The 23,900-nt window shown below is 38.9% G+C and overlaps 2 protein-coding genes across 2 annotated transcripts; one reads left to right on the plus strand and one right to left on the minus strand.

Moving 5' to 3' along the window:
• Positions 1-1,206: 1,206 nt before the first annotated feature.
• LOC143877634 (Lecithin:cholesterol acyltransferase family protein) lies at positions 1,207-12,696 on the minus strand. The gene is made up of 6 exons (XM_077379787.1): positions 11,366-12,696; positions 10,865-11,087; positions 9,656-9,939; positions 8,705-9,050; positions 1,871-2,136; positions 1,207-1,785 (listed from the first exon to the last, which is right to left on the minus strand). The coding sequence occupies exons 1-6, from the start codon at positions 11,815-11,817 to the stop codon at positions 1,302-1,304; spliced, it is 2,055 nt and encodes a 684-aa protein (XP_077235902.1). The 5' UTR covers positions 11,818-12,696; the 3' UTR covers positions 1,207-1,301.
• Positions 12,697-14,667: 1,971 nt separating this feature from the next.
• On the plus strand, positions 14,668-23,231 carry LOC143877635 (UDP-D-apiose/UDP-D-xylose synthase 2). The gene is made up of 9 exons (XM_077379788.1): positions 14,668-15,095; positions 15,244-15,336; positions 15,461-15,568; positions 20,756-20,870; positions 21,111-21,244; positions 21,331-21,432; positions 21,548-21,640; positions 21,726-21,861; positions 22,691-23,231. The coding sequence occupies exons 1-9, from the start codon at positions 14,811-14,813 to the stop codon at positions 22,804-22,806; spliced, it is 1,182 nt and encodes a 393-aa protein (XP_077235903.1). The 5' UTR covers positions 14,668-14,810; the 3' UTR covers positions 22,807-23,231.
• The last annotated feature ends 669 nt before the right edge of the window (positions 23,232-23,900 follow it).

Genomic DNA, 23,900 nt, shown 5'->3' on the forward strand with positions numbered 1-23,900 from the left:
GTAGACCATGAATGAGAAAAGGGACATAAGGGCCTATGCACATGTAATAGACCCATAGGAGGGATCTATCCACTCTGTTGCCATATATCATTTTTCTTTACTGATTCTTAATTTATAAAAGAGTGCAACTAAGGAAATCGAGAGTGGAAAATCACAGTGCTCTTTGATGTTCCCACTCTTTTTCTTTTCTCTCATCTCTACTTGGTGGGAGCAATTAGAGTGTCCTGCTTGTACGGTTCAAATATCTCTGACTGCGTAGATCATGAAGGGATGGACAGTGTATCACTGTATCGGGATTGGGCTGAGACAATTGCACCAGAGTTTCTTTTTCATTGGCTTAAAATCATCTTAAAGAGAGCAATCTAGTTTATACCGCATCTCTAGGCATTTTCATAGACATTTGACATTAGCATGATCCAAATTTTTCATTTTGGGTGGGTCCATTTCTTGGAAACTTGACAACCCTCCATCCAAACTGAATGTGAATCATGGCTCAAATTTTTCTTTGATAAAAATATTCGGATTTATTTTCGTTTTGGGTGATTTTTGAGGTTAGGAAATCTCCATGATGTTAAAAAAGAAAAGACAAGATGGGTGAGTGCAATTATTAAAACTCTGGTGCTATTCGATACAGGGTTTATCTTGCCAGAGGATTGTTATCTTCAGCAATTGTGGGGAAGAAGGTGAAGAGGAAAAAGGAAGGAAAGGGAGAGAAGGTAAGTTGTCTCCCGACGTTATTAACAATGGCTTAGGCTATGTTTTACTGATGCCCCAGCGACTGTTAAGAGTCCGCCAAAATGTTTTACTGATGATCTAACGGCACGCTCACCACTAGTTCGAGGAAATGCCTCAACCATACGCATGGCTGCACAAGTTGCACAACCAGAGGATCCATGTGGTATAGCCAAAAAACTGAAACTGATCTCAGACCATCCAAATTGGCAAACCAGTGGATGTTCTGTCCATTGAACGCGGGCCATCAGCCATTTTTGTTTCTATTTGTCAGTCTTTTTCTTATTGGCTATACGAGAATTGTACGATCCTCACGCCAGCAATAGAAAGGATCCATTTGATGAACAGCCAGGATCGTTGACTGAATTGCTGGCCTGAGCAAAAGCTCCTCTTTATGTTCATTTGTTGTGGCATAATCAGGAACATATTCAGGAAAGGGGGAGGTTTTGAAGGAACACAGAGAAGGAACGTGGCTGAAACGAACTCTACAAATTATTTTCTTTTATAATGAAAATGAAAACTCGTAGTAACAGTGGAGAAAGAACTCACTCTAGAAGATGATCTTACAATCAAAGCCGCAGACTTATCCGTTCGGACATTTTTAAGATGTCAGAATAAACCCTATCGCCGCCCACCTCACTTCCGCTCGCACCTGCTGCCACTCGCATTATGTCCTCGATCAATGCCACATTCCCCATTATGTCTACATGGGCCCCGCTCTCCAAACCACGACCTTCAAGAAGATTGGCAGGCGGCTTATGCCGATACTCTCTCACATAAGTGTCCATACCAGAAGGATTGAACCTGGTTCTCCCACGCCACCCTTTTGCACACATGAAACCAGCACTCAGAGCAGGCACACTCTCATCCCCATCGACGAAGTATACACCGCGTTTCAGACACCCACCATCACTCCCATCGGCTGAGCTATCAATTCGGAAAGGGATGCTCCTGCACCTCTCAGAAGGCGATAGCTTGTAAACGTAAGACCTTTCCGTCGGGATGCCCACTCCATACAAGCAATAAACCTCCATATCTGGAGCATCTGGTAACCTGCAATTGATAGAAATGTCAACAAGTAATTCATGAAAAAAAATATAGATCTGTTTGTGTATTTTGGATGGAAGGAGGATCTTACTTGGTCTCGAGTGGATTAGACCAGTACTTGTAGTGGGAATACTTTGGGTCATCTAGATTATCCGCTATCCCATGAGAGAAGTGAGAATCGGCACGCTGCATCAACTTTGGGGCAATGAATCGCAGTAGATTGAGTGCAGTTCTAGCTGTGTAAACCTTGTTTCCTGCAACTTCTTGGATGCTCTCTCGGTCCATCTCATCGTATTCTGTCCATGAATCCCCACACATTGAATTTCGTTGAAGGGTGGTACTACCTCGAGAGAGTTCCTGTTTATGAATCATCAGAGGACCTTTACATCAGAGGAAAGAAAAGGAAGAAATAAGCAATTTGTAGGCAGGTGGTAGATCAATTCAAGACAGAAACTATAAAGGGTCAGCAAAAAAGAGGGTGCTATGCTGAAGAAACAGAACCACATCTCCTACTAAAAATTTACTCATTAAGTAACTTCCTTGACTGAACCGTACACATAATTTCATAGATCATCTATCAATTCCGACGAAGAACAAAATCCAGTAAAGTTTAAAGATAAATTCCAGAAGCTCTGAAAGAAATTTTTATGAAAGAACAGACTTGAAAGAAGTATCCCGTTGACATGAGGAATGAATCCTTCCCAAACTGTTGTAAACACTGCATCAATGAAAACGGCAAAGGAGACCCTGGGGCCTAAACCAAAGAGAGGTAAATAGGTAATAATAACTGGGCAGCATAATCTCACTGTCATATAATGAAGCATCCATGTATCAAATAATTGGGCAGCACCTTTGTTCAATCCAAGCCACCCACCTACCAGGTACAAATACAAAAAAATATGGATTGTAAAGAATCATGTGATGCATGCGATTTTGAACTAGAAGGTACCCAAGGTGGGGCCTAACATGTTCCTAATCAAGCAAAAGTGTGGCCCACCTACATCATTGTATTACATTGGAGTCATGCTGCATTGGACTACAACAAGGCCTCATCGAAATATTCCTTGTCAATCCAAATATAATCTTGCAATAGTGACTACACCTATTGGGCAGTATTTCCAAGATCAATCTCATGCTATATCAAAATCAAGTAATTCTTGATTTTTAACTTTCCTTCTATGTTCTATCCCAACATCATAGTAGGTCGATAGCATTCATATTCACAAGGCCAGACCTCACCTTCGTTGTCAACCTTACACATCTTGATTTGCATACGTTCCCTCATATGACAATTAAATGGTCGCCAATCAGTCTTTAATACATCATCAAGGGGACCAATGTACGTGACCTTCTCATTACTACTGGTGATATTAGTTACCTGTGGGATTTCTCTGGTGCTGATTAGACTGAGTCCAAATGATCATCACTCCATGGGTGTTTGTGTGTTTTGGTACCTAACATTGTATTTCGGCATGCAAAAAAGAAACCGATCATGCCTAGTTCATGTATGGAAGCAGAATTGATCTATAGCCCCGATTGCTGCTTGAGTTACCAAAATCAAATTTCTATCAAGAGATGTTGGAGCATTTCCATCTGAACCTACTACTCTAGACTGCAAAATCTACACAACCTACAGGGTATCCAGTTATTGGTGCCCAAACCATATTTAAATTGATTGCCATTTCATTTGGGTAATAGCTGCATTGGGAGGCATTCACATTGCATACGTTTCAATCAGAACATATCTTCACTAAAGCCCTTGCCACTTGCCAAACTTCAATTTAAATGGTTTAAAAGCAAGTTGGTAGTCCATCAAGCTTCACCATCCAACTGATGAAAAGAGATGAGAGCTAAGTCAATTGCGGCATATTCAAGGAGAGAAGACTCACAAATATTCCCTATTCGCATTTTCCTTATTGTATGACAAATCAGAACACTCATATTCAAGGAGAACTAACAGATCTTGTCAAATATACCAATTATTAAGTCTAAAAGCAACTTGATACAAATGTTGGGTGACAACCCAATAATACCATTTCCAGCATCCATCTTTCTAGAAATCTGAACACTCACATTCAAGGGGAGACCTCTTAAATCTTGTTAGATGTATCAACTATGAACTTCAAACCAACTTTATTAGCATTTCATATGCCATTTCTAGCGTCTACCTTTTTATTCGTGTAGTTCAATATTTAGATTTCAAATGCTCTCTGAATTCATAGAAACTAAGCTACTTGGAAAGCACAAAAAAAAAAAAAAAAAAAAAAAAAAAAAAAAAAAAAAAAAAAAAACTCTATTTGAAACTCATTTTGTCAGCAAAACATGAGCAAAAGTGTTAAACCCATCATGAAAATTGTCTGCAGCTGTTTCCAGTAGAGCAACGTGAGAGGCCACATATACTTGCTCTACTCCATAAACAAATCAACTATAAATTCATGGAACTGTTGGAGGTAGAACCAGCTTCCAGGAACCCTTAATCCATACACACTCTAAGAATATGGGTATTGGGTAGTAACACAATGTTCTAAAGTTACCATAAAAGTAATCAATGATTGGGACATTTTCCTTTGGTGAGATCCAATACTTGAATGAAACTTACATTTAGAAATTATCACAGGTATAGAACTACAGATTGACTCAGTGTTGGATCATCCTGTTATTAGTCTAGGGTTTATCTTTTCAACCATAGGTATTCTTTCGGAAGCAATATGTGTTGGGATTTAAGGACTAGGATCAAATGTGAATAGATAAAGCCAAACCTAACTGTTTTGAGAAAAGAGATTTCATGGGCTTTTGAAAACTGAAAAAACGTAAACGAGAGTTGAGGGAGAGAACATGTAGGGTAGTGTGCGCGATGTGGAGCCTCCCCACACTCTCCCCATCATCTATAAGAGAGATCCTCAAGGTCTCCTGCTTGCACACCAAGATTTGCATCATCTCTCTTTTGTTATCCACGTCAGAAGATTGGTCGATGCTGGTTCACATCACTGACTTTGGTGGAGCAAGGAGAAGCTTGAGGAAGAGAGGTTTCTAACAAGGTTCAAGCTTCAAGATCACCTAAAATGGCTACCAGTGAGTCTTTTTCACGTTATGTTTGAAAACCACAGAAATAACATGTTTTCTTCAAAGTTTATCGCCAAAGATCCATGCCAATCTTCTCTAATTTGACCGTCCGACCAACGATCAGCTGGTGTGGATGGATAGCCGGAAACGGCACAAATCCAACGTCACCGGCCTTTCATTGATCGGACAACGGGATCTCCAGCGGTAAGTCAAAGTTACACCAAAATAATGGAAAAAAAAATCTGACTTTATCCAGAAATAATAATATAATATTAAGTTTCTGGGCGGGACGACGACCGAAAGTCGTGGGTGGGTCCCGCTCGTTCAACCCTTTTAGTATCCACCAGATTATATATATATATATATATATATATATATATATATATATATATATATATATATATATATATATATATAGAGAGAGAGAGAGAGAGAGAGAGTTAAGTGTTTCTAGTCGGTAATGTAGATAAGCATATCTACTCCACCGTGTTTAACAGCCGTCGGATTATAAGTGTATCTATCCAAACCGTTGAAGATATAATAATAGAAGGTGGGTTTTAAACAACAGAAACACGATGCAGCCATCCTCTTCTCCGAAGTTGGGTTTTGGGTTTCCGACCGACGCATCCCTCTTCTCCCTCGCTAAGTTTTGGGTTTCCGACTGACGACCGACGCACCGACGCACGCCTCCCTCCCTCGAGGTAAGCTTCGAATCACCACTTTTTTTTTTTTCTTTTTAACCCATTTCTGTTGGGTTTTTTTTGTTTTCAAACCCATTTCTGTTGGGTTTAATGTTTTGAAACCCACATAAAACCCACCCAATACAAACCCTCGGTTTTTTGAAACCCATTTCCAAAAAAACTGAGGGTTTCTATTGCCTTTGAAATGGGATTCATTTGGGTTTTTTGGGTTGAAACCCATTTCTGTTGGGTTTAAGCTTTGGATCACCAATAGAAACCCATTTCTGTTGATTTAGCACGTAGAAACCCACATAAAACCCAATACAAACCCTCGGTTTTTTGAAACCCATTTCCAAAAAAAACGAGGGTTTCTATTGCCTTTGAAATGGGTTTCTATTGGGTTTTTTGTTTGGAAACCCATTTCCAAACGAGGCTTACCTCGAGGGAGAGAGGGAGGCGTGCGTCGGTGCGTCGGTCGTCGGTTGGAAACCCAAAACTCAGCGAGGGAGAAGAGGGATGCGTCGGTCGGAAACCCAAAACCCAACTTCGGAGAAGAGGATGGCTGCATCGTGTTTCTGTTGTTTAAAACCCACCTTCTATTATTATATCTTCAACGGTTTGGATAGATACACTTATAATCCGACGGCTGTTAAACACGGTGGAGTAGATATGCTTATCTACACTACCGACTAGAAACACTTAACTCATATGTATATAGTTATTACATATACAGTAACTATATATATAGGGATTTGTGATGCACAAGTCACTGTAAAGTCACGTAAATAGCAAATCTATGTATATCTTATAAAATAATATTGTTATTTACATATATACACTGTAACTATATGAATATACCCTCTTTACTTTGTCTCATGCGCGTCACTCTGACGTGTATGCTTTATCCAATGAGCAATGCGCATGCATCACGTGATGCTTATCCGAAATAGAAAGAGGCCAGTGCTAATTCTTGTCCGGTTTGAACTAAGCCGGTTCAACCCAAAGCTGCTGATGGGCTCGGTTCATACCCATTTTTGGGTGAAATTTTTTAAGGGTGGGCCGGTTCCTAGGGTTTTGACATGTTCCGGATTCAATGATGTGGGCCTAAGAGACATCTGATACTCGCTTTGAATAGTGACGTGCATGAGACAAAGTAAAGAGGGTATATAGATATGTTACAATATATATAGGCAAGTAACAATATTATTTTATAAGATATATATAGATTTGCTATACATGTGACTTTACAGCGACGTGTGCGTCACAAATCCCTATATATATATATATATATATATATATATATATATATATATATATATATAATCTGGTAGATACTAAAAGGGCTAAACGAGCGGGACCCACCCACGACTTTCGGTTGTCGTCCCACCCAGAAGCTTAATATTATATTATTATTTCTGGATAAATTCACATTTTTTCCCATTATTCTGGTCTAACTTCGACTTACTGTCGGAGAAGATCTTGATGTCCGATTAATGAAAGGCCGATGGCGTTGGAATCGTGCTGCTTCCGGCTATCCATCCACGCCAACCGATCGTCGGTCGGACGGTCAAATTTCCGGCGGTATCCGGATTTCCAACTGCCTAGAAAACACTTACAAACTTCAATTTTCGCCGTTTTTCATGTTTTCTTCCCCGTTTCTCGCCTCAACCATGGCTCTGATACCACATGTTAATCTTCTTTCATCCTTAGAGAAGATTGGCATGGATCTTTGCGAAAAACTTTGAAGAAAACATGTTATTTCTATGGTTTTCAAACGTAAAGTGAAAGACTCACTGGTAGTCATTTTAAGTGATCTTGAAGCTTGAACATTGCTAGAAACATCTCTTCCTCAAGCTTCTCTTTGCTCCACCAAAGTCAGTGGTGGGAACTGGCCTCTACCAATCTTTTGACGTGGATAACAAAAGAGAGATGATGCAAATCTTGGTGTGCAAGCAGGGGACCTTGAGGATCTCTCTTATAGAGGATTGGGAGAGTGTGGGGAGGCTCCACATCGCGCAAACTATTTCACATGTTCCCCCCCCCCCCCCCCCTCAACTCTCGTTTACGTTTTTCAGTTTTTAAAAACCCACGAAATCTGTTTTCCCAGAACAAATAGGTTTGCCTTTATCTATTCACATATGATCCTAGCCCTTGATTATTGCTATGACATCTAAAGGCTAGGATAAATCCCAACATTATGGGCTAATGAGACATGGGAATCTTATTGGAATTGGGACCCAAGGAAACTCGGGCATTCGTTACTTGGACCACATCTGCGATTTATTTACATACTATAGCAAATCAAAGATTTTTCTAGTTAACACACTTTACCCATACGTACTCTTAAGAAGATGGGTAGTAACACAATGTTCTAAAGTTACCAGAAAAGTTAATTCATGTCTCAAGCTTCTAGCAGACACACTGCCTTCTAATGTTAGTATACTAAAGCAGAGATGACCCGTCACCTGTCAACATTCCTCCATACAACCTAAATATACAATAGTTGTGCTGAACATTCTGATTTGATCCAAGCGCCAACGACAGATCATGGTCTGATACCACCACATTCTAAAATGGTAATGGCATCAATCTTCTCGTGGCATTCCAAGCTTCCACAGAGTCTAATCACATGCCCCAAAGCAGATTACTTTTTTTAGTCAACTAAGCAGATTACTTAGATTACTTTTTTAGTCAACTAAGCAGATTACTTATTTGCGGCTTATTATTCTTAAGATCACTCAACTAATCCGAGAATTGATGCATCTTACAAGAACTAATAAGGTATTTGCATATGTACTTCAAGCCCTCTAATAAGGTATTTGCATTGACAAGTGTCAAAAGTTATTGCAACTTAAATTGCAAGCATCATACACTGATGTATGGAAGGCACAGACACAGTAGAACAAAACCATCTTATAGCTCGATAGTGTAACAGAAATTAAGTGATAACAGTTAGCGCTGCCCCCTCTCTACAGTTCTTGGGTAATGTACCATAACTAGAGCTCTGAAACAGATCACGTTTATTTTTGTCAACAGAATTAGCATATCAAGTAACCAATATTCAAAAAAATGCTCCCTAATTGATGCAATATTCAGCTAGGAACAATTTCATTTTAGGTAAATGTCTCGTCAGGATCATAAAGATTTAAATGGAACCATAGTAAGTGAACTAAGTTCCATACCTTAGGCTTAAGAGTCAATACATCGGAAGATGGTAACTGCGACGCTGACTTGCCGAAGGAGATTATCCTTCCATAGTGCACAGTCTCTTCGAGCCTGAAACCTAGCTTTCCATCACTTTCATTTATTTGGCTTGATTGCTCACTTAAAGAGGCCTTTAAATATTTTTTCTTCATCAGATCACAGCTGTAGCCTTCTTCAGGTGACCAGTCTAAGTTGCCCCAGATTGCTTCACCACCTTTTGGTAGCAAAGATATGATGGAATCCCATGTGCGAGATACACGCATAATGTGCTCTAGAGTTTGAAGCCCAAGAATGTCAGAATCTAACAAACCTGGAGCCATAGCCCTGCCACAACCAAATAAAGGATGATATTAGTAACAGAGTTGGCTCCACTAGGTATATGAGGCAGACTACAGAACTTGTTATTCTATTTTTTTTAAGAAAAAGGCAGACTGTCTCAATAAATTATCCATAATTTTGAAATGCACATAAGTAAAAATTACCTCGAAAAAATTTGCTAGTTTTAATCCCTTCATTCAATCAAAATTTCTTGTGGGAACTAGAAACTACACCTGAACCTTGAATATTGTAGTTTACAGCAGTGTTTAAAATCTCGATAGAGTACACAAAAAACTTGCCAAGGCAAACAGATTCAATTCAGGCTTGAATAAATTTAAGGGACAAATTCAACCTTTTTCCTTTACACACAAAATTTCCATCAAGCACTCAAAAGACTCAATCGAATGGTCAAGAAGAAATGCTTGAAAATTTAAAGCAAGAATTTGAATAGTAAAAAAACAGATTCATTTAGCTGTTCAAACTCCAACAACCCAATGAATACTTGACCGGGTTTCAAAGGCCCTTGTTGAAGCGGAGTTGCATTTTGAGTTACAAAATACAACCTCAGCATATACTGGACATAACATTCATAGAAAGATGAAGGAACCAACCTTACAAACGCAACATCTTTAGCTTCTGCAGAAAATATGCCACTAACGACCTTAGGAACTCCGAGGAATGCAGGCCCGATGTTCATGACTGATTTGATGTGATTGGCACACCATCTTGGACCCCCTCCACCTCCCATCGGAGAGGGAGCCTCAACCCATTTAAGGAAATGGAGAAAATACAATACCCCCATGGAATGTGGCACTACTACTACTTTCTTATTGTCATTGGTTCTGACCATAAGTTCGATCTTGCTTTTCAGTCTACTGAGGGCTTGGTCGCGGACCTGTTCATTGAGAATTTCAATTTGAAGAGAAGAAGATCCATGATAAGAGACACGAAAATCAAATGCATAGCTATCCATTGGTCTATAAATTTTCATGTGTGTCAATTTCTGTGTTAGTATTTCCAAGTCCATCTAGTGAGAAGCTTGCTACAACAGCTTGAAGGGAACCTCTTAACATGAGTTGTGGTGGCACGTTGAGATTGGAGGACGATCAATATATGCTGATCATTTACTTAAGATGATGTCCAGAATATACTGAATAACAGCGAAAATGGCAAGGTATTATTGCTGGTTAAGACGCTGTTAATTGCTGCAGAGTGCAGATAGCTTGGGTTTTGGAATATACATGTATGGGGGGACACCTGGTCCCCATCTTGCTGTAACTTTATTCTGGAAATAATAAATGTTATCTTTCAAAAAAAAAAAAAACCCTCTTAACAAACCAAAGGAACAAGTGCAATGCAACAAACTAATATCTTCCGTCATCATTATGAATTCAGTTAGCAGAAGCAACACATTCATCTAGAGAAACTGTGTTCTTCCCTTTTTTTTTTGCTTCTGATTAATCTAAAATCTATAAAAAAAAAAAGTGAAAACACAAGAGACTTCTGAACCCTTCTCCAGATACAAGAATGGACAACTCCACATTGCTATTCTCCAAGCTATGTGCCATTATCCTTCTTGGTTTGAACATTGGAGAATCTGGAACTCCCCTCAATACTCACATTTTTAGTCTAAAACCTCACCTTTAATTAAAATTGGAAATGAAACTCACATTTCTAGTCTAAAACCTCACCTTTAATTAAAATTGGAAATGAAACGAAAATGGTAGTTTTTGCAAATCAGATCATAATTCTGCTGTCTCTCTAAATTAACAGCCTAAGATCAAATGCACACTACAAAAGAAGAATAAGAAGCAATTTACCTCTGTATTCTGAAAAGAGAGCCTCCAATCATAAGCAGTCATGTGCATGTTCTTCCCTTCATACCCAATCCGCGCCAAATTCTCAATAAGAACCGCCCAAACAAAGTACCCAGGAGCAAAATAATCCGCCGCAACCAGACCAGGGACAGCCCGGACCCGGATCCCCGGTGGGTCAAGCCCCGTCTCATTGTCCAGTGACATATGCTCCAACCAGCAAAGAGGCCTGCATTTTCATTTTCCCATTACAAAAAAAAACTATCAAACCACCATTCAATTCAACTACATTTTCATGGCCAATCATGCTTGTGATACCAACATTAATGCAGTTTATTGAGATTACTCTGTGACCAATTATGTATTCCTTATATTCACACTAAATAAATATTGGGCTTTTATTTTTCATCATCCTATATCTGGATGGGTTAGAGGCAAGGTTCTATGTCCTACTCTTGTAACTATCTTTTCTTATAAAAATTCAAGCTCTGTATAAGAATTCAAAACCTCTTGAAAATCTCTGCAAAGCTTCCACCCCATAGCCGCTTTCGAAATAGCCCTTCAGAGCAAGGCCGACCTTCCCAAAGCTCTAGTCCTCCGGTGACAATTCCGGGGACCAAAACTACCGGATGTAAAGCCCTCAGTCCTTCCTTTTTTAGTTTCTCACCAGGAGATTCAGGTGAACTAAAACTAGTTGGAATTGAGTAGTATAGAAGAAGCAAAAGCCACCATGTAGTACAAAAATACCCAATCATCCAACAACACCAATCAACACACCCCCATTCCTTCCTTCTCTTTTTCCTCTGATTCTGTTTTTGTTTCTCCACAGTCTCTATAAGAGGAGGAGAAGAAACAAAACATTCGTCTTGTTTATTAGGACCCAAAGAGCATTTCACGGGCTCAACGTAAAGCTTCTTCCGGAACCGCAATACAGACGCCATCACAGCAGATCGATTCATTGCAAGCTAATGCTCGTCGATCCGAGCAGAGGCCCGAGATGGGTCCGAGTGCAATTGATCGCAATTCATAGCCCTAGAGCCCTCAAGCCCTCGAGCCACGTGGTCAGCGTTTCGACACAGCGTAAAAGGAAGGCGAAGAGAAAGAAAAAAAGATGGGTGGGCTCGTGGTAGCGAAGAAAACAAGGGCGAGGCAGGTGGTATTTAATCAGTAGGCCGTTTTCATTCACGACATTTGTCGAATACCTTTCACGCAAGGTTGCACGATTACTGTTGATGCGAGAAGAAAAGATTTTTTCAGTTTTCTTTTTTCTTGTATACGTGTAAGCTTTTCTAGTGTATTACGCAAGCTACTTTTCTCGCTCTAGTCTATTCAGGACGAGCAAAGAAAGAAAAACCATCGTGGGCTTTTTATCTATACACTGATGACAAGTCCCGAGGCAAGGACCCATTTTTTTTTTTTAAGGCGGACCACATGTTTGATGAAATGTCTCTGAGAATGAGATAAGGAGAAAATGAACCAGTGGAGAATCCAACGCGCCCTAATCATCGGTAAAAACACACACTACGAGGAACACAAATACCCATGTTCATGGCTAGCTGGGATGGGAAATTGGGTTCTGGGGAGGGGCTTGGGAGAGGGGAAGGGCACGTTTTTCGAAGCTATGTAGAGAGAGCATCGTCATCTTATTATTCCTTTTTGTGCGTTCGTTCGTTCGTTCGTTCATTATTTGTGTTTGTTCTTCTTGTACAGATGGACAGAGCAGGGAAAATGAGATGGGGTTTTAACTTTTAATTGAATGGGTTTTGGTGGGGGAGACAGAAAGAGACAAAAGGGAGAAATGGAGAGCTCCGCAGTGTAGCAGGAGCCCTCATGAGTATGATGGTGATGGATCTAATTTTATACTCTGTACTTCGTTGATGGAGAGGAGTAGAGACGTCTTGAGTTGATTTTGTCCTTCTGTTTCCATATTAAATAAGGGAGATGGTATTTTCTTGGGATAGTTTAAAATTTCGGTTTCGGTAACGGTTTCGGACCCCACCGAAAACTGAAATTTCGGTTCGAAATTTGGTAATTTGGTTCGAAATTCCAGACCAAATTTCCGAAACTTTGTAACACTTTTTAAAAATAAATAAATAATGGCATTTAATCGAAATTTCAGACCGAAATTAATGGCAAAAAATGAAATTTCGGTTTCGGTCCCCACCGAAATCCAAAATTTTGGTCCGAAATTTAGGAGTTCGGTTGAAATTTAAAACCATTGGATCGGTATCAAATCCAACACGATACCGATCCAATGGTGAGATCTCTTACACTGAAACACCTACTACAGAGAAATCAAATGGGCAGACAAGTGACCATAGGAAGGGCTAGCGAACACTGATACTATATCCCAAAACACACCAATCAAGTAGTTCACGGGGTCTCTGTGGCACTATGATGAGAAGTGGCATAGAGGCAACCGCATTGTAAACAAAAGATAGTTTCATGTGAGAATCGGCATTATGAGACGGGAGTAAGGGCACAGTGAGAAGCCATTATCTAAGATAAAAAAGGCCGAGGGGTAGGCAACTGGGTAAACATCTCGTTAAATTGGTTAGAAAATTGCCTATTTGAGTTGCAAAATTCTTGGAATAATTTTAAAGTTAAAACTCTTCCAACCTTGGTGTTGGGTTCGAGAGTTGTAACATTATAAGATACTAAAAGTTAGAAACAAACTTATAATACTTTCATTAAATCTTGATATTCTCCCTACATGGGTTGTAAATAGAAAATTAGTGGGAAATTGGAAATTTTTTAAAAGGCTATAATAATATAATGGATATATGTGTTGTAAATAGAAAATACAAGTATTTTTTTTCAAAATTTTCCCCACGGATTCTATCCAACTACGTCACATGGCAGCACAAAGGAAGCTATAAGTAATGCAACTAGGTTGATCCTAACCCTCTGATCTATCAAGGGACTGGATATTAGAGGGTTAATTCTAACCCTATAGATCAGAGGGTTAGATCAACCTATGGAAATGATTTTTGAGACACAACCTATTTAGGCTGTGGCCCATCTAATGGGCGGCGGTTTGGATCATCCTATGGTGCGGTCATACCGTACTTTTTAATAAAGTGAGGAGTGTTATGGTGCGGCTATACCGTACTTTTTAATAAAGTGAGGAGTGTGATCATCAAAATACAGTAGTGTTGAAAACATTTCCCTTATTACTATATTCATTTTGAACGATGGCTACTGATATTTGCACCATGTGTTAGTAATTGGACATACTCAGCTTGTCTTTCCAAATATATACAGATCGGAGGGTTAGGATCGTATCATATGTAGATGATTTTAAGCGCACAGCGATGATTTATTCGCAGTCCCTAACGTGAATTGACGTTGAAAAGGGTTAACCAGGGTTGCGTATTATCCTACAGGGGGGTGCGAATTTATCATATTAATCTGCCTGACGACTCCAATACTTGCATAACTAGGATAGCATTTAGCATTTTTCCTGTCGGTGCTTCTCTCGTCCTATATATCTTATCCTCCAATAATACGCCAACCCATCCTCTTCGGCGATGGTACATTCCGTAAATTTTCATAAATTCTAGTGCTAAATCAAACTAGAATACACAGATAAATATTCCGCGTGACCTCAATCGAGGACAGCTCATTCCCCTCTGCGATGATATTTTCACCTCCCTGCTGTACGCATTCCCACTACTTATTCCGTGAACAGTGAGCAACTTTAACGCGTTTTGACGTCAAATCATGTTAAAAGTGGGGCGTATGCGTACTACAGGGGGGGTGAAAATATAATCGCCCCTCTTTAAATACTTAACTGCCCATTTCAAGAAAGCCCTCGAAAATTTCCAGTTTCCGACGCTTCTCCCGAAACATCACCCCCCAAAATAGTAACACCACCCCCATAAAGCAGAAACACCTCTCATTGTCTTATTTTTCGATCGAACGAGAAAGAGAAAGATAGATCTGTGGAAAAATGGCTTCTCCGGCGAGGGTAGATCTTGACGGAAATCCGATCAAGCCGATAACGATTTGTATGATTGGTGCCGGAGGTTTCATCGGATCTCATCTCTGTGAGAAATTAATGGCGGAGACTCAGCATAAGGTTTTGGCCGTTGATGTTTATAGCGATAAGATCAAGCACCTTATTGAGCCTACTCCTTCAAACCCTAACCTTCCATGGGGAGATCGAATCCAGTTTCATAAGATCAACATCAAGAATGATTCCAGGCTCGAAGGTCTCATCAAAATGGCAGATCTGGTCTCTCTCTCTCTCTCTCTCTCTCTCTCTCTCTCTCTCTCTCTCTCATTTTCTTGTTTAATTTTCTTCCTTTTTTTTTTATAGGAAAATCTAGATCTGAGCCCTAATTTTTCTAATCTGTGCATTAATGTGGCTTATTGTTTTGAAGACAATAAACCTTGCGGCGATCTGCACTCCTGCCGATTATAACACGAGGCCTCTCGACACGATTTACAGCAATTTCATTGATGCTCTTCCTGTGGTAAGATAATTTCTGAATTTTCTTTTCTTTTTTTTAGCGGATTACGCTTTGCAATTCGAAGAGTCTTGTTATTATTATTTTATTTTTTTGGTGATGTTGATTGATGGATGGATGCGTTGTTCAGGTTAGGTACTGTTCTGAAAATAACAAGCGTCTTATTCACTTCTCTACTTGTGAAGTCTATGGGAAGACTGTTGGAAGCTTCCTCCCCAAGGATCATCCTCTTCGACAGGTAATGCTTGCATCTCTCTCTCTCTCTCTGTCCGATTATTTCTTTATGAGTATTCATTTCTTTTGGTTTTGATCTTCTTCTTGAGTGTTCTCTTGGCTAATGTAATGGTTGGCTGGTTCCTTTTTTTTTTTTAATTTGATACGAATAAATACAACTATCCAAGAAAGGGATCCTGGATCCTAAATTGTTTGTAGGTTTTCATATTCAGATGCGGATTCAAAAAAAATAAGAATGAAGAAGTCACAATTATAGGCTTTGACCTAGTTCTGTTTTGGTCATGAAACCTAGTTCTATGCTTTGACCATTTTGTGGTTTTGGGTTGTAGATTCTTATAGATTGTGATGATTGAACTTAGCTTGGACACATAATTATAACTTGCCTATGCACGGTTTTCACCTTTTTTTAACACTTTGGTTTTCTAGGTAGCGTGCCAACCACCGAATTCCATGGCAAGTTAATTTGACTCCTTATGTTTTCCTTTCCTTTTCTTGGCTTCCATCTATGATTTATCATGAAAAATACAACTAAATATCATATATGGTGTTTTGGTTAAGGAAAATGTCCTTTGTCAGGCCTGATAGAAGGGAAAATGAATGAAAAAGGGACGAAAAGCACTCCATTAATTTTCCAAAACAATGTTATATTGTAACAATATAATTTAAAGCTTGTTAAAACACAAAATACAAGATTATGTATTTGAAGGTGTATCTTATTGTCATATCTATGCAGTCAAGATTGCTTCTTCAAAAAGAAAAAAAAAGACAGTAGATCTAGGTCTAATCCCATGGATGGAAGTGTGCTTTGTTAACTAACTCCTAATGATTTAGGAGGTGGTGGGGGTTCGGTATTCTATGAGAATAGGTAGGTCTCGGGCTTACACAAATTCAGTTGATTTTAGGTTCCGGGGGGGGTGGGTGGGGGGTGCGCAGCTCCTTCTAAATTCTATTAAGATTGCATATTTTTTTGACTCATCATGCCATGTTAAGGTGCATTCATCATGCCTCCGCCACCCCCAAATGGTTGTTCGTAGGCCTAGTCTGAGTCGTTTGGCGAGTGGGAGAAGCACTTGTCTTCAGCATTTTAAGATGAAACTTCATGAGATGCTAGAACACAAATGCACATTTAGAAATCACACAAGACAACCATCCACAATGGTTTAACAACATCAAGCGCCTAATGACATCGACACTGCACGTCTGATAATTCAGTACATCACACTTCACTTATAATTCATATAAATATTTATACATAATACATACATCACATTTATATTGCAATTCATATAAATATGGCTATGTAATATATAGTTATATACTGATATATTATACCGCTATATCAGTATGGTTTTGGTATGCATTTCGATTTCGGTATGCATTTTGTTTGGTGAGGATGGAAACATAAACATTTTGGTTATTTCATGTCATTTTTTATGGAAATTTAAAACCATGGTTCATGGTTGACTTCGCTGATGATAAAAGGGTATGGAGGGAGCTAAAACGTTGATTTTTTAGAGACTAGGTTCGACAAAGGGGGGGAATTTTTTGGGGTGGCTTATACTTGAAGAAGTTTCTTGATGACTAAGGCATGAGTGGCTTAAGCTGGTGCAGACATATTTTAATGTAGTTCTATTTATTTCTCATTGTTCACATTTATTATTTTTAACTTCTTTCTGTTTTGCTACTCCCCTCATGTTTTAATTTATATTCATTTTTTTCATTGTTTGTATTTCTAGATGTTTTCCCCAACTAGTTTGGGACAAAGGCTTAATAGAGTTGAGTTGAGTTGTATTTCTAGATGTTTTGAAGCTGGATCCATGTATTAATGGATTTTCTAGTCATTCCTATTTCTATTTTGTGGATTTTCTTGTATTTTCATATTTATTGTGCATTCTTATTTGATATATGTTCACGGTTGACTTTCATTGAATTAGATTCGTATATCTATATGTTCCCATCTTTTATTTTATTTGGTAACTCTTTTACATTTCTCATTATGCATTTTTTTTTTAATGGTAACATTTCTTATTATGCTATTCTAGTACTAGTTTATTTATTGAACTCTTCATCTTTGGAGTTCTATTATTGACTTATTGTGATATAAGTACTCTAGCAATGGTGTAGGGAGATCAATATAAAATTTTGTGTTGTGTAGTGCTTTTATACTCGGTTTTTTTTTTTTTTTTTTTTTTAATGGCAAAACTAACAATACATTTGTATACTCAGTTGTTAGTACTTAGTACTAATATTTTTTAAACAGATTCGTTAGTCCTACACACTTCTTCCATCTCAAAAAAAATAAAAAATAAAAAATGAAATAAAATAAAATTTCTACCCTTAGATACTATGAGGTGTGGCATTAGGGTATTTAGATGATCCTCTCCCTCCTCTTCTTCACTTTGGTGTTTAAGGCCATTGATTTTGCTTTTAGGACTGCGATGAGTTGTGGCATCAGGGTATTTGGATGAGGAATAGCTGTCTGATTGCTTTGTATCTGTAATAAATTGATGATACAGCCATTTAAATGCTTCGGACTTCTTTAAAGATTGGGAGCATGCTAGCACAATGTGGGGACTTAGAGGTGGATCCTCAATAGTCAAATAAATTTGAGGAGGACTGCACTATACCGGATGCATGATTTTGGTTTAGGATTGCTTGCCAATTTACTATGTTTATATTTAGTAACTTCAAACTATCTTCATCTCAATTTGTTAGAGACTTTATAAAATTGTAGTGATCTTCTATGCAGTGGTAACTCTTGTGGGAAAAGGTGCGTCATGTGGATTCAGGAGGTTCAGAAATCAAAATAAGTGGGGTGGTTTAGGCTTTTGGGTCTTAGAGTTTTGAGTTTTTTTTTTTCTTAGGTGAATTTTGGTGGAGTATTCCTTATGATGACTCTGAATTTTGGATTATGATTATGAGGATCGAGAGAGAGAGAGAGAGAGAGAGAGAGAGAGAGAGAGAGAGAGAGAGAGAGAGAGAGAGAGAGAGAGAGAGAGAGAGAGATGTACAAGTACCTGAACATTAAAGATTAGGCTTTTAGAGTGGGTAATGGTCCCTGGATGGTTTTTTTTGCTGGACTAAGTTTCACGAGAGCCCTTTGCTTCTTGCTTTTCCCTTCACCCCATCTTTGGAAAAGGTTTGAAATTTGAACTTCTGAGGCCTGCATACGAGTACCGGTCCGAAACAACTCCATTGATCTTCCTGGCTGACAACTACCCTTGTGTTTACTTGAATATTGTGATTTTGCTTCAAAGACCATGATTTGGCTTCAAGATCCCTCATTGGATTTTCTTGTCTAGATCTTTTATTTATTTCATTCAAATTCTAACTTGAACTTTTACTTTCATGTGGTTGACCATGAGAAGCTAAATTCTAGCTAACCACCAATTGATTAAATTTAATTTTGCCAAAAGCATTTTCTGTGCCTTCTAAAGGGCGGCCCAGTGCACGAGGCTTACTCCATTGCGGGCTCTGGGGAGGGCTGGATGTACGCAGCCGTACCCCTGCTTTGCAGAGATGCTGTTTTCGTGACTCGAACCCGTGACCACCAGGTCACATTGGAGCAACCTTACCGTTGTGCCAAGGCTTGCCCAATCTCACTGGTATTTTTTTATTATAGAAGGGCACATTTACTGTGCCTTCTATAACAAAAAATTAAAAAATACAAGTGAGATGTTCCTTCATATACCTTGTGCATGCAGGTGTGTCAGATTTTTGTTTGTCTCTTTAGCATATTTTTGATATACTACCAGTTAGATTTTTGCTTGGTCAAGTATCCTTGATTCTTTGGAAATGAGTGCTATGTTCCTTGTCTGTGTTGCATTGTTTTCCCTTCATTCATAACACATAGGAATTTGATTAGATGCATCAATCCATCATGAAGTTTCTGAAAGATTTCTGCAACAATCATGCTTCTTAAGGATCTCCCTTCGAGAAGGGTATCACATTGTTATGTGATTGGCTTAGAACTTGTAACGAATTTCTAGCCAAGCAACTCTAGACTTTGGTTTGGTTCTTTGACACTTTGATTTGTTTTGGGGGGTTCATTCAGTAATGATTGGGTGAGGGTGTATCGCTAGGAATGGATTCTTTTGTTGATGAGTACAATCAAAGCAGGGTGTTTGTCTCGGTCCGGTCGGGGTAAGCTTTTTTTTGTAAGAACTGAAAGCAATGTATTCGATATGTTTTTCTTTCGCCTTTCTGGCTCAGGGTATGCCCTGGCCAGTTTTATTTGATGCTATGTATTGCCAGGTGGGACCTCTGGTCCCCATTGTAATTCTTATAGTATCAATCAAAATATGTCATCTTTCAAAAAAAAAAGTACAATCAGAGCCAGCATACGCTGTCATTTTAATTTGGATAAAGCTTCTTGTGATTGCCCTAAGATTGAAGGGGATTCTGTAGATATGATTTCATGTTTGAAGCCAGTCTCTTCTCCTTGTTGGCAGCTATGGAACTTGTATGGATTTAATTGTTAAACAGATATGTCATCATTTGATCGGGTTTTGTCCATGTTTTTAGGAATTTGATCCACCTTAAAGTTTCTGAAAGATTTTGCAACAGTCGTGCTTCATAAGGATCTCCCTTAGAAAAACTATCGTGCTGTTAGATGGAGTCTCCTGCAGACCCCATTCTTCCTTCATCAAACTGGGAAATGTTTATGTGGCAGCCAGTTATGAAATTGGTTGAGAAATTGTAAAAAAAAAAATTTATAGGGAAAGCAACTCTAGACTTTGGTGTAGTTCTTTGAAACTTTGGTTGGTTTTGGGGTTGCTTTTGGTAATGATTGGGTGCACCACTAGGAAGGGGTTCCATTTTTTATGAGTTCAATTAACGTCAGCATAAGCCATCATTTTATTTTGGGTAAAGCTTATTGAGGCTGCCCTATGATTGAGGGAGATTATGTAAATATGATTTGATGTTTGAGAAGTGTGCCCCTTGTGTTATACCTGGAGGGGTTTTTTCCTATTGTTTATCCTTCCACTAATATTCTGTCCTTCAACATAAAAAAAGGTATGAAAATTTCAGACCTGCCCATAGAAGTTGGATCAACTGCTTGGCTTTTATGGTTTATCTTCTTTTTTTTATCATAGTCTGAAGGGATCTGAGGAAGCTTAATCCCATTATTTTTTTAAAACCTTCTTACCATTTATCCTAACCTCCATTTATTTGTGTTTTCTGATGATAGGACCCTGCCTTTTATGTCCTCAAAGAAGATGCCTCTCCCTGCATATTTGGTCCTATTGAGAAACAGAGGTGGTCATATGCATGTGCAAAGCAACTAATTGAAAGGCTAGTATACGGTAGGCACATTCATTGATCCCAGTATTTGGTTTGACATGCATTTGCTGTATTCTTCCATGGCTTCGGTTGGTAACTCGGTTTGGGTAACCCTGAAACCTGACAACTAATGACGGAATGGTAGTGGATCCCCGACCTGTCTCACTCATGGAGGGGTGGCTTCTTCCTCTTTGATCCTTCATGTATTTATGCATTTGTAGTATTCTTTTGATAGTTTCTTGTTATTTTTGTACTGTTTATAGCGGAGGGTGCAGAAAATGGCCTTGAGTTCACCATCGTGAGGCCTTTTAATTGGATTGGACCAAGGATGGATTTCATCCCGGGTGTTGATGGTCCTATTGAAGGTGTTCCGAGGGTTCTTGCATGCTTCAGTAATGTAAGTTCCATTTCTTGCATAGATGGTGTTTAAGATGTTATTAGTGTCAATAATTTCCTGCACACTAAAACTCTTCTTCTGTACAGAATCTCCTACGCGGGGAGCCATTAAAGCTTGTGGACGGTGGCGTGTCCCAAAGAACATTTGTTTATATAAAGGATGCCATTGAAGCTGTTCTGTTGATGATTGTAAGTGATTTTATTTAGTTTTTAATCCCTTCATGCTACTATTGAAACTGTGCTGTTGATGATTTTAAGCGAATTTTATTTAGTTTTAATTCTTTCATGCTTCCCATTTCTTCAGGAAAATCCTGCCAGGGCTAATGGTCATATTTTCAATGTTGGAAATCCTAACAATGAAGTTACTGTGAAACAACTTGCTGAAATGATGACAGAGGTATGCTAGCAAGCGTCAGCAAATTGATTATGTGCATTTTGTTTGCTTCCCTTCTCTTCATCACCAATAAATTATTTTCTTCCAGGTTTATGCAAAAGTCAGTGGAGAACCCTCACTAGAGGTACCAACCATCGATGTAAGCTCCAAGGAGTTCTATGGCGAAGGATATGATGACAGTGATAAACGAATTCCCGACATGACCATAATCAACAAACAGCTTGGTACTTTCTCACTCTATTTTGTTTCCCACTAGTATTCTGTCTTGGATTGAAAGATCGTAATTTAAAATTCCAGTCCCATGCCAAGTTAATTGGTTTTTTCCAGACTGCCCTTGTATTTATTAGTCATGGAGGTGGCTACTTTAAAACTCTCAATCCATCCACTGTAAAATCACTCTTCTTCAAGTGGGGGCTTTAAGGTGGTGTCATTTTTCAAAAATAAAAATCACTGTTGGTCATTTAAAATATCAAAAAGTCACTGTGCTATGCTTTCTTTCTCCCCCTAATCAAACAAAAGCCCCTTCATATGGAACTATTGACCCATCTTTCTTCTCCCGGACTTGCGAGAATGGTGGACACCAAATCGAACTTTGATAGTTTTCCTCAGGCCGCCTGTCCGAAACCCAATTCCCTTGTGGTTGAATCCTAGATTTTTCTTGTGTAATCGATCAGCAAAGGCAGCACCAAACATCTAAATTCTTGTAGCCGCTTGTGTTTGTTTTGAGGAGTGATAGAATGAAGTGTGCCCTTGCAAAAACCAGCTACAAGGGCTGCTCCCTGGTCCTTTTTCAACCAAATGCATTTACGGTCTTTGTAACGTTATGTTTGGTAATGCCCATTTCCATATTTTCCCGTGTCACCATAAATCAACTTTCCTAAGATGGACCAATGGGAGCACCCTTGTAACTTGGTTTTGCAAGGGTGCCTTTCACTCTATCGTTTCTTTTTTTCTATTTTTTTCATAATCATCTTCCCATTTTCTCAATTTCATTTTCTTGAACAATAAAGACGACCATTACAATTTTTTTTCCCAACCCACACTGGCATTCAGGTTGGAATCCGAAAACTTCACTGTGGGACTTGCTGGAATCAACATTGACTTACCAGCACAGGACATATTCAGAGGCTATCAAGCGGGCCATTGCCAAACCTGTCGCATCCAGCTAAAATTGCACCCAGCATTAAGGGGACTTAGTGTTTTTATTTTTATTTTATTTTTTTGACATTTTACTTGGCATTGTTGCGAGGCCCTATTCTTTTGATAAATCACATATATTGGTATCTAGTTCCCTGGCATCGGTAGCCATTGCTAAGTGCTTGGTGCCCGGATATTTGTATTCTACATATATGTTTATCTAAAAGTGACTGAAGAAATCTACTCCATGGGGATATCCTATGCTATCTTGGTCTCACTGGAGCAGCGGTAACTGCCTTGGGTGGAGGTGCCGTTGCATGGGAAACCTCATATTTTTGCTGTTTTTTTTTTTCAGTTTTCCTTCTGTATGTAATTTTTGTTTGACCGACTCAGGATTCAGGGCGTGCCATTATTTATTACTTAATGTGGTATGCAATCAAAAAGATTCTTGCATGAATCAGTGCTTAATGTTTGTCCCACTAACATAAATATATATAGAGAGATCAAGCAACCCAAACGTTGTTTACATTGGGATCACCCATAACATCCGTCACATAGATAGCAATAGTCAAATGATCTGCGGTCATTTGTGGGATCACCCTAATTCATCCGCCAAGCAATTCTCCGATCTTCTCATATGCGTGATCCGCGGTCAAATCCCAGATCTTGTCAAATTTGGCTAGCAAGATGCCTAGGGTCACAATTCTTGTTATTTGCACATGTTATTTATTGTATTAGCCGAGTTGCCTTCCACAATTAGAGGTCCTACATTATGTTTCTCAGACCGAAGAGCATAGCAGTTACCTCGGCCTCATTGACATCGTAAAGCACAGGCTGGTCCGGAATAAGGCATTCAAAGAGCCCTAAAAGTTGGGAAGGGAATCGAGTCAATGGTCTCGTGGGTGAGAATATTAGCACTGCACTAAATGTTGGGATAGGAAAACTTAAATGTTTTTTGAAACCTTGTCTATGTAAACTTTCCTTCTTTATTAAGTACTTCATAATGTGAGTTTCTCTATGATAACTAAGAAAGACCTTAAAAATGTAAATTTCTATATTATTTTCAGGGACTTGCTAGGGATCATTGCAGAAGGCATTTCGCAGCTGGGTGTGGCTGCTCTCACAT

Source organism: Tasmannia lanceolata, unplaced genomic scaffold (genome assembly GCF_043159265.1).
Source record: "Tasmannia lanceolata isolate RefF3 unplaced genomic scaffold, GAP_Taslan_0.1 ptg000005l, whole genome shotgun sequence".
Classification (NCBI taxonomy): Eukaryota; Viridiplantae; Streptophyta; class Magnoliopsida; order Canellales; family Winteraceae; genus Tasmannia; species Tasmannia lanceolata.